The following is an 11874-nucleotide window of genomic DNA, read 5'->3' as shown; positions in this document are numbered from 1 at the left end:
CCTCCTACTAACTAAGAGTCGAGTTTGTTAACTTCACGCTCATAAAAAATTGGCATTTCACCAGGAAAATAAATAAAGGGGGTGCTTCAATTATTTACTTATTTATTTTAAACTACATTTGAAGTTTGGATTACAAGTTCAAGAATTCTTGCCGTTTAATAGTACAAGGCGTGTTTAGAAAAGCTTAAGAAATAGTACAAAGCAAGCCAAGTGGGGTATTCTTAAGGCGTGTAATATGTGAACACGATTTTCATTGGTACACCAACATAACAAGCTCCCAATGTAACTCACATGATTGGTGTGATCGCCAAAGAAAGTGGAGAGGAAGGGTGGGTGTCTTTTGCTCTAATTTCAAAGCTCTATATCCATGTGACATGATCACACCGCATGTTGGAAATAACACATTCTGCTTAGCCTATTAAATGTCACTTAAAATTTTTACAACATAAAGTACAAATCATAGTTCAGCTCAGTAAAACGTTTACAGTCCAAGGAAAGCAGGGTGTAACTTGTAAGACTAGGTACTTAAGAGGAGGTAAATGCATCAATAATGGTAGTGTGGAGAGGGTCACTCAAATGGGTAGCCCAATTGTTGAGAGGACCTTTTCCAGTGACAGCAGCTTGGACAGCAAAGCCAAGGAATGCAACCATGGCCAAACGGGCATGCTTGATCTCTGCCAATTGAAGAGTGGCCTTCTTTTCTGGGTCAGAGGCTAAGCCAAGAGGGTCAAAGAACTTTCCACCAGGGTAAAGTCTCTTTTCAGGGTCCAACTCTGCATTCCTTTGGAACTCGATGTATCCAATGACTAGAACCTCAATCCATATCAATGTGGTTATGGAAAATGGAAGTGGTTGGCCAAGGTAAGATGAACCTTCAATCAGCTCCACCTGAAACAGCAACAATTTAAAGTTTTTTTTTTTAGCTCAGTAGGTTTGAATTCATTACATGCCCTTGTCATAATTTCAACTTATTAAGCCTTTCTAGTTTTGCATTATTACTGCTATAGTTAAAAGGAAAAATTGCAAATACATCCTTTCCTTTATCCCATTTTTAGTGTTTCATTTTATGCTCTACCAATTATAATTTGCCATGTATACTTTTAGTCTCCACATATAAAATTATTTAATTATTCTTGATCATGTCATAATTGTATTGGTTCTTTCACGGTTTCGCCCATCTGATCATGCCATTTGGAGTTTGGAATGTACACTCTTACTTTAAAAAACTGCCAACAATATTTATTATTCTATCATTCTTTCAATAAAATGTTTTCTAAAAATAGCTCTTAAACTAATGCCCTACGGGCATTGATTAACATTTTCCTTAAAAAAATACTACATGTGTGGACGAGGACCCTTAATCTCATCTAGGTGGTTTGCTGAGATGATTTCCGAGGATGCCCCTTGGACTTTGGGGACGAGCACCCATTGATTTGGGGAATGTGCAGTAACCATAGAAGGCACATAAAGTTAAAATATCACAGAATGACTAAAGTAGACTTGGCACAGGTTATGAGGAGGGTGAGAAGAGAAGGGAGTGGATTTTCCAGGATGCCCCTCAGACTTCGGGGACAAGCACCCGTTGATCTAAGGGACGAGCAGTAACTATAGAAGGCACATAAGGTTAAAATATCACAGAATGACTAAAGTAGACTTGGCATAGGTTATGAGGAGGGTGAGAAGAGAAGGGAGTGGAAGCTATCCCCTCCATATTAAATGAAAAACAACTATTTCTCTGGCCGCATTAATGAGGAAATGACTATGAATAATGGTAGCCCAACTCAGATTGTAAGACAAAAGCTTACCTGTATGTTCTGGATGGGACAGGAGTCCTAAGAATGCAGTCTCAACCCTCCAAGTGTAGCATGAAAAGAATTGGTGTGTAAATATAAAAGGGAGATGAAGATCCTTAGAGAAGGGGGGAGAAAAGAAAAGAAAATAATTTGTAAATGAGAGAAAGCAAAACATTGATATATAAAAAGATCTTCCTCGGGTTGGACCGAGGATCCCTTTCTTTTTGATAATTGAGTGCTCCTAGTCTTTTACTTGGCATCTCTTTTTATTGTAATTAACTTTAACTTATCAAGTAGTCAATATCCTACCAATTTCTCTAATAAATTAGTTGTAGTGGGCCCATTGGGCCATTATCTGGTCGTTCTTGGACCTTAGGTCTGATTGTGCCCTTCCACTACCAATTTTTTTTTAAAATTAAAAACTAACATGTAGATAAATATGACAATCTAATTAATAAATATTTATAATAAAAAAAATAGTGACGCATCATTTTATAAACTTATAAAATAAATTTAAAATATTCTTAACATCACTCGACTTACATCTATGTGATCACTCGAGTTACTTACTCAAACTCTCATGCATATAGCTTGCCATAGCCTAAAGCAACCCATTTTGGCCAATAACTCTATATCCCACTTGAATTTCACATCTAATACGTCAAAACTAGCGAGTAACGTTAACTATACAATATTTTTCACACCTTGTTAACATACTAAGTTATAATTAAAACAGGATTACAGTTTCTATGACTCACCATTAAAATAACTTTTGTTATTTACCTATCACAAGATCCACAACTTATTGCGTTGAAAAAAAAGAAGAAGAAAAGTTATGAAAATTTTGGGTTAAACAGTCAAACTAGCTTACAATGGAACCAATCCTAGTAACTACTGGAATTCTCAAAGAAGATTAACACACGCAAAAATGTTACAATGGAGCACCACATTACCAAAATACAATCACTTAATTACAACCGGCGAGTTTAAATTAGCTTAATACCAAAAATTAATTAGTGTCTCAGTTTAACGATAGATAACGCAATCATCTATATATATATATATATATATAAATTTACTACTATTCCATACCTTTCCAGCATCTTGCCAGGTAACTCCAGTGAGCCACTCAACAGTGAGAGCACCAAGAGTAGCCAACATAGCCCACCTTCCATGAATGAGCTCACACTCCCTAAACCTTTGCAGCCCAAACACCTCAGTGTATGGCTGAAACGGTGTGGACTTCACGTCTTCGACCTCAGACCTTGTCCCAATAATCTCACCAGCCAAATTCTTAGCCAAGTTCTGGTCCAACGAGTCTAATTCATATTGCAAGTACTCAGCCGGCTTGCCAAGCCCAAATGGGTCGAACCCATAATCACCAACCAAGCTCCCATCTAACCATTCTGGAGCTTTAGCTCCTGGGTACCACAGTGGACGATCGTTAATGGGTTTTGAGGGTCTCTTTGGTGGGCTTTTCTTGGTCCCGAATCCAAACCGGGCTTGGATTCGACCCGAGTTTGAGTACACTTCTGGGAGCCTTGTTCCAATGAAGGAGGATGTAGCAGCAGTGGCAGCCATGGATTTTGGGCTAATGGGTTTGAGAGTTGAGACTGAGACTGTGTGTGTTGGTGAAGGAGTTGGATTATATTTGGTGAAGAAGGTGGAGTATTTTTATCAAGGGTGATTGGATAATCCAGGGTGTGGCTTTGTGGCCGTCAGATAAGGGTGAGTATCCATCTGACGGGTGTGAAGGGCTCGGTCTTATCTTTGCCTTATCTGGGAATGGACTTAGTGGGCCCTTTACTGGTCCACTCAACTGGACGTTTTCTTAAGTTCTTTGTGGCTGAGGTTGCACAGAGAAAGAAGTGGAGGTTGGAGAATCCATTTGTGTTTTAACTAAAATATCATGGAGCAACGTTAAACATGCACATTTACTGAAGTCAATTGAGAATGGTATCATGGACAACATTTTTTTCATGGGGCCACCACTTTTCTCCGTCACTCTTAGATTATTACTTGAACTTGTTCCCCCACTCTTGGGAACCCAAGCTTTAAGGCTTGGGAAACTTGCAATAATGTCATTTTTATTATGAGTCTGATTTAAGAGTCTTAATGCATTGGTTAAAGTTGAATTTTTTATTATAATCAACCATTTTTTTTTTGAGTCGAACATTATTTAGTTAAAGAAGCATTTGTTTATTTATTTTTATTATATAGCAATGGAACTCATTTATTCCTCCTTAATGGATGCATTTGTACAATTGTTAACAATAGCCATTATATATCTTTCACATGAAGTCGTGTGGATTTTTCTTCCACCTTCGTGTGGCTTTCTCCACCACCTCAATGTGGTTTCTCTCCACCTCCGTGTGGCTCTTCTCCACCACCAGCGTGTGGGACTTCTCTCCCCACTCTCATTATGGGTCCTTTCCTAACTAAATTTGAAATTTCCATCAATCTATCCCTAAATTTCAGTATTCATACCCACCTAGCTACCTATCCCATAAACTACACAAAATATCTTTCTCCCTTGAACGAGCTGGCTTCAGTCTGGTGAATGATTATTCCAGTCTTATAACTCCATTACAGAAGTGGGTCGCTCTCTAATTGGACCAATTCCTTTTGCAACTTTGTAAGTGCTCTGCTTCTCTAACTTTAGTGGTATAAAATTGAATATTTTTGTGGCTATTGGGGTTCATAATTTCTGCTTTTCAATTTCGACTTTAATTTTAACTGGGTCTCTATCATGCCCCCAACCTTCCCATGAGGATCTTAGGATGGAACTGTCGAGGCATCTGTAGTGCCTCAACAATTTGAGCCCTAAGGGCTCAAATAAAAGGGTCCAAACCTGAATTTGTGTTCCTAAGCGAGACGAAAGCTAATGAGATACGTAAGGAAGAAGTTAAAGATGCTATTGGATTTTCTGGTAAATTAGCTATTGATGCAAAGGGTAAAGGGGGTGGTCTATGTTTGATGTGGAAGTGGGGAGTAAATGTGGAAATTGTGGAATTCAATAAAAATCTTTTGGCTGTTAAAATAAAAGAAGCTATGTGCGAATGGCTATTGGTGGGTTTTCACGAACCATCGTATCCCGCAAAGAAGAGAAAGGCTTGAGAAAATCTTTGTGCTATTCTTGAATCCTTCCAAGGCCCATGGGTTTGCTTGGGAGACTTTAATTACATAGTAAATGCTGAGGAGAAGAATGGGGGAGTAAAAGGTGGAACACCAGCCCTTAATTACCTAAAGGAGATGATATTTGATCTTAAAGCAATCAATCTGGGGTGCTCAGGAAATAAGTTTACGTGGGCTAAAGGAAGATGGGAAAGTGTTGCAATTAAGGAAAGATTAGATAGGGGATTAGCTAGCATATCTTGGAGACTAGTCTTCCCAAAAGCATATGTTCAACAAATTTTGAAGGGAGATTCGTAGCTTGGAGGGCTTGGGAAAAGTTGTGCCAACCTAAGTGCTAAGGAGGGTTGGGTTTCAAAAAAGCCAAAGATGTGAATCAAACCCTATTGGCTAAACTTGCTTGGATGATAGCTTTGAAGAGAGATAGCTTATGTATGAGAATACTCAGGGCAAAATACAAAGTAAGAAATGATTGGCTTCAAAAAAATCCACCAAAGAGAGCTTCACCAGTGTAGAAAGCAATAGAATGGGCTAAAAAGCTTATAGCAAAAGGTGCTTGTTATTTGATAGGAGATGGTACATCTGTTAATGCTTGGATGGATCCATGGATCCCTTGGGTTCAAGGGTTCAAACCTAAACCAAAAGATGAAAGCATCATCCAAAACCCCTTGATGGTATCACAATTAATTGATTCTGGTTGTCAAAGTTGGAAAATCAACCTCCTCCAAAAGTTGTTTAACCTAAACTCACTTCAAGCAATTATCCAGATCCAAATCCCATTGAGCCCGAGACCAGACAAGCTTATTTGGGTTCTAGACCAAATGGGTGCTTTCTCTTTTAAGTCGGCTTATCGAGTCTCCCATGACCAAACTTCAAGCAATGTTTCAGATAATGTTCCTTGGCAGAAACTATGGAGGTTGAAAGCTCTAGAAAGAACAAAAATGCTATTGTGCAGGATAGGACAAAATGCTCTCCCCACCAAAGAAAATATTTTGTTGAGAATTGGTGAAGGGGATCCTAACTGCGTGTTATGTGGCGAAAATATAGAAAATTGCTGCCATCTATTTTTTAAGTGCAATGTTGCCAAGGCACTTTGGTTTTCTAGCTGTGGTGGTCTAAGATCTAATTGCATATCAATCTCCACTAATGAGGATATTGTCAAATTCATAGTTAATCCTAACAACTTTTCGGAGGTGGTATCAGCAAGGAATAGAGAGGATAATAAGCTAGGTTATTTGAGAATGTTGATTACTTTAGAAGAATTTAGCTCATGAGGAATCAATTATTGCGCAATGGAGGCCACATTGACATTATGGAAACCTCCCAACATAAAAAGAAGAGAACTATGGAATATGCTAAGACCTTATCTAAGGAAAAGTCCTTATCCAAGGACAAGAGCTTAAATGGTTAGGAAGCTCCAAAGGAGGGATGGATTAAACTCAATGTGGATGCTGTTGTGTCTGAGAATGCCACTGCTCTGGTGGCGGTGGCTAGAAATAAAAATGGAGAGGTGCTTAAAGTTTGGGCTAAAATGCAAGAATGGTACTCGCCATTGCAAGCTGAAGCTGCAGCTGTGCTCTGGGTAATCCAGCTAACTCTAAGTGAAAACTGGTAGCATATCATCATCGAAGGAGATGCTAAGTCCTGTTTTGATCCCCCTATCCATATATGATTTGCAGCCTAATTGATCCATTGCTACGATTATTAGTAATATACTTGATCTTCGTAAATTCTTTTTGAATTGTAATTTTAGTTGGGTTAGAAGATGACCAATACTGCTGTCCATGAGGCTGCAAAGTGTGCAATTAGATTTTGTAGAGCATTTTGTTTCAATAAGTGTAGTCTTCCTGTAGTAATTGCAGATGCTTGTAAGAGCAACTGCATCAGTTGATGCAAAATTGTGAAAAATGAAAAAAATGTGCTCATTTTACACATTTTGAGCAAAAAAACATCTACATCAGTGAGGTAAAATTGCATATTTATGCATAATTGCTACAGTAATCGTGCATATATGCACGGTTACTATAACACTTGTATTTATTATTTTATTAGTTTTTTCTATCTCCTTCTCTCTGTCTCTCTTGTTGCTCCGACTCTCACCTCACTGTCACTGCCACCGATCATCAAAGAATGCCACACCATGCATCAACAGAGAACACCACATCAAAAAATTTCTTCCAAAATTAAGTAAAACAAGAAATTAATATTACATAGGATTTGTTTGGTTGCTGAGAAAAACATAGAGAAAACAAGAAATAAAGAAAATTAACCAAACACAGAGAAAATCAACAGATCTTTGGTTTCTGATCGTCTTTCCTTCTATTTCTACTCTTTTCCACCACTTTCTCACCAACCAAACAAGAAATAAAGAAAATTAATAACAAAAAGGCTTGAAGGACCTGGATCTTCAATGCTAAGAAGAGCATAAGAAGACCGATCCAAGAAGCAAAGCCATCACTGAACCAAGAAGTGATCCAAAAAGCAAAGACATCATCAGACCGCCGGAACCGGACACCGACGAAAATTACGAAGCTCACACGCCGACGAAAACGGCTGCTACTTCCCTTTGCGTGTTGGGTCTGTGAGAGAGAAGGGCAGTAAGGGAGAGTAATAAAAAATTGTAAAAGAATGAATATTTTATTAAATAAATGTGTAGAGTAGATAAATTAATGTGAGTGTTTTGTAAAAATGTGTGTGTAAAATAATAATAAAAAAAAAGTAATTCTTTTGTGCAAAACAGAAAGAAATTTTGCATCAACTGATGCAATTGCTCTAAGGCTGATAGCCATCAATTTTGCTAGATAAATGATAATATTGTTGTTTCGCACAATAAATATAAATATATATATATATATATTCATTCACATGAAGTACGTCAACAAAGTGATAGATTAGACATGACAATAGATATTTTTATGTCAATTCATATGCCTCAGTAACAAAATATGTTTCTATTAAAAAAAAAAAAACAAAATTGGTTTATTGTAAACTTAAAAACTTCAATAAATAAGTTATACCTCTACCTTAATAATGAATAATTAGAAGTAAATGGTGGTTAATCTTAAGTTATTAAGGAAAACAAAGAAAGATATTTTAATAGTTTCTAAAGTTATTATTATTATTTTTTTTAATGTTTCGATAGCTAGTGAATGGAAGATTTAAACTCTAATCCCTGTTGAAAACACCAAAAAAGTACAAGTTGAATTATACACTCTTAACAAAATCTAAACTATTATAATATTCTGTCTCAATGTAAAAGTAGGAGTCCAAAACTCAAATATAATTATCATCCCATCATTTAAAAAAAAAAAAAAAAAAACTATACATAAACTGAAATGTTATGTCTATTTTTAAGTTCATCTTTGCATGTGAGTCCAAAGATAAAATTTGACCGATTAAAACTATCCAACTCATAAAATATAAACAATTAGTTTCTATCACTTTTAGGGCAAGAGCAGCCTATAGGATGAAAAAGTATTTTATGCTATGGTTCATGAGACTTTTCTCTCACAACATTTATAAGTTATACATGTGTAGATTTTGCATATTGTGAGAGAATAGCCTCATAAGATACCCTCCCTCACATTATAGAATACAAAGTAGTTTTTATATACTTAGATGCCAACTTGAGCTATGGAAGAATAATGGATTTAGACCAAGGAACACATTTGTACACTGATTCGATATTATATGCATTATTTTATATAGCTCACTAGCTCAACCTGAGGTAGAATGCATCTATTGTTTCTGGTTTTTGTTGTATTATATGGTAGCAATTAGGAATATGCCTTTCCCTTTGCATTGACAACTTCTTGTTCCATTTACGTTCATAAAATTTTGAATTTTCTCATATAATTGTAACATTTTATGAAGAGCTAGTTCATTCGCCCTTTATTTTCCAACAGTTTCTTCGAGTCAGGTTTTGAAAAACTTATTCAGAATATTTTTAGGCTATGACACACACCATGCGTTCCACTTTTATTTATCATTTCGTGTAGCTCTGCCTGGGGTAGCACATATCCACTGTATCTTTGTTTCTTTCATTGTCTATATAGTAGCAACTAGGAATGTTTCATTGTCATTGACGTGTATATGCACAAAACTAAAGGAATGAAGACACTTTTTTTTTTTTGGGAGAATCAAGGAATGAAACACTTTTAATTAGTTAATTAGAGGCACAAGTACAACCTTATTTTCCTAACAGTCTATTTTAAAGACATACTATGATTTCCAAGAAGAAGTCTTGTTGGATATCATCATCATGGCATTAACTTAAACGAAGATACTCAAAGGAAGTTTAAAATATTATTGCGGTTTTTTTGGTCATCAGCCATATTCATTGTTTTTTGAGACCTTTTTTCACTTGTAAGCAAAAATCCAACAACAACTAGAGATATATCACATATATATTAATTTATTGGGTTGTTTACTAAATGCATGATTTTTTTTTTTTTTTTTGGACTCGTAATTGTCTCACTTGAGAAGATTTTGAAACACAATGGTGCAACAAAATATCAAGGAAAACTGTAAAAGTATTCACACTTGAAATGATGATCATAACTTTCTAATATGTAATATCTCTTCTTCCTCGTGTGTGTGTTTTTATTTTTATTTTTTTTAAAGAGGCTTAAGACTAAATCTAAGAATACAAAATCTAAATGTTGAATAATTTGATCTTATTTTGTCACATGCCACACTTACAAGCTCAGCTGAGGTGGTATTTATTTTTGACATTAGAGAAACCAAAAGCAAGAATAAAAGCTACATCTATGAACGGACCATAATAGTAGATAACAAAATCTTCATTTTTACAGCAACCTCCCTTGGAAAGTCCTCAATTCTATAGTTTTCTATGTAAGTATTGAAACTATACTCCACTATGAAAAAAGTAAATGCTTAAAGAATAAATTTTTTTTTTTTGGGTAATAAAAGGATATATATTAAACTAACAACAAATAACTCTATTACAAACACTACTAACTTTATTAAAAGCAAGTAAAAGGAACTAACACAGGCGGTGGATTATCAAATATAACAAAATCTAAAATTTAAGTACAACCAAATAGCTAGCACATTCACACATCGATTAAGAAATGTCATCAAAATGTTTCTACAATCAGATAGAAGAAGTTTCCACATAAGATTATTGTAATAGTATGTGGTACTGTAAATCATGCAAACAATGTTCTTAGCATCTAATTCAACAAAGCATAACTTTCATAATTCTTTTAATAATTTTGATTATTTTCCGACAACCAATTATTTTTTAAATTAAAATTTCCAAGAATCATTGAAAAGTGTCATGAGACTGAGTGGTTATTGATGACTGGGCTACTTGCCTTAGGCCCATATAAAGTGAAAAGCAAAATACTTTTTGGGCCAAAACAGTAACTTTTTTTAAAAACAAAAAACAAAACAAAAATCCAAAGACACCCAGTGAAGTGTCACACTTCAAGCAGTACTTACCAACAGAAAAAGTTAAAGCTCCCAAACAGTTCAGTTCAGTGTCACAGCCACAGCCACAGCCACAGCTACAATGACCCGGCAGAAAAATCCACGTGTCAGTTTCTGGAAGCTGACACAAATATCTACATTGTCACTGCCTGTAGAAGATAACTTTGGCTGCAATCATCATAATCACCCTTGCTTGCGATTATGATAAAAAATCAATAATACTCCAAACAAAGAGTCTTTTGGCTAAATATTGCCAAAATTAAAACATTTTTGCATTATAGGTACTATTTGAAGTTTTTTGGCAAAATGAGGAGAGAGGTTGAATTTCGGCAACAGCGTTGCCGAAATTCAAGAAAAAGGAGGAGAGAGAATGAGAAAAGTGGAGGAGTGAGAAAAACTTGAATTACGGCAATACCATTGCCGTAATTCCTCTGCCCAATCTGCCCGGCCTTGTGCGTGTGAGGAGTGCAATGTGTGAGTGCCAAAAAAAAAAAATCCCACAATTTCGGCAATACCATTGCCGAAATTGTGGGGAATTTTTTTTTTTTTTTTTTAATTTGTGGCAATGGTATTTCGGCAATACCATTGCCACAAATGTGGGGAATTTTTTTTTTTTTTTTTTTAAATTTGTGGCAATGGTATTTCGGCAATACCATTGCCACAATTGTGGGGAAATATATATATTTTTTTAATTTGTGGCAATGGTATTTCGGCAATACCATTGCCACAATTGTGGGGAAATATTTTTTTTTTTTTTAATTTGTGGCAATGGTATTTCGGCAATACCATTGCCACAAATGTGGGGAATTTTTTTTTTTTTTTAATTTGTGGCAATGGTATTTCGGCAATACCATTGCCACAATTGTGGGAAATATATATATATATATTTTTTTAATTTGTGGCAATGGTATTTCGGCAATACCATTGCCACAATTGTGGGAAATTTTTTTTTTTTCAATTGTGGCAATACCATTACCGAAATTGTGGGGAAAAAACAATTTTGGCAATACCATTGCCACAATTGTGGAAATTTTTTTTTTTCAATTGTGGCAATGGTGTTTCGGCAATACCATTGCCACAATCGGGAATTTTTTTTTTTTTCAATTGTGGCAATCGTTTTTCGGCAATATCATTGCCACAATTGGGAAATTCACAATTTCGACAATTCCATTGCCATAATTGGGAATTTTTTTTTTCAATTGTGGCAATGGTATTGCCGAAATACCATTGCCACAAATTTCAAAAAAAAAAATTTCCCCACAATTGTGGCAATGGTATTGCCGAAATACCATTGCCACAAATTTAAAAAAAAAAAACCACAAATTAAAAAAGAAAAAAAAATATTTCCCCACAATTGTGGCAATGGTATTGCCGAAATTGAATTTTTTTTGGGCACACACGCACAAGGCCGAGCAGACTGGGCAGAGGAATTACGGCAATACCATTGCCGTAATTCAAGTTTTTCTCACTCCTCCACTTTTCTCATTCTCTCTCC

At 35.7% G+C, this 11874-nt stretch overlaps 1 protein-coding gene across 1 annotated transcript; it reads right to left on the bottom strand.

Moving 5' to 3' along the window:
• Positions 1-390: 390 nt before the first annotated feature.
• LOC112006359 (chlorophyll a-b binding protein CP29.2, chloroplastic) lies at positions 391-3457 on the bottom strand. The gene is made up of 2 exons (XM_024038641.2): positions 2886-3457; positions 391-888 (listed from the first exon to the last, which is right to left on the bottom strand). The coding sequence occupies exons 1-2, from the start codon at positions 3372-3374 to the stop codon at positions 526-528; spliced, it is 852 nt and encodes a 283-aa protein (XP_023894409.1). The 5' UTR covers positions 3375-3457; the 3' UTR covers positions 391-525.
• Between the last annotated feature and the right edge of the window lie 8417 nt (positions 3458-11874).

The sequence above is a fragment of the Quercus suber genome, unplaced genomic scaffold (assembly GCF_002906115.3).
Source record: "Quercus suber isolate HL8 unplaced genomic scaffold, Cork oak 2.0 scaffold_797, whole genome shotgun sequence".
Classification (NCBI taxonomy): Eukaryota; Viridiplantae; Streptophyta; class Magnoliopsida; order Fagales; family Fagaceae; genus Quercus; species Quercus suber.
Note: the sequence above shows the minus strand (reverse complement) of the source record. Positions and strands in the feature narration are given on the sequence as shown.

Coding starts and splice junctions, on each gene's coding strand:
- LOC112006359 (XM_024038641.2), bottom strand. CDS start 3,374: ATGGCTGCCACTGCTGCTACATCCTCCTTCATTGGAACAAGGCTCCCA. Junction 889..2,885: donor CCTGGCAAGATGCTGGAAAG/GTATGGAATAGT, acceptor TTGCTGTTTCAG/GTGGAGCTGATTGAAGGTTC.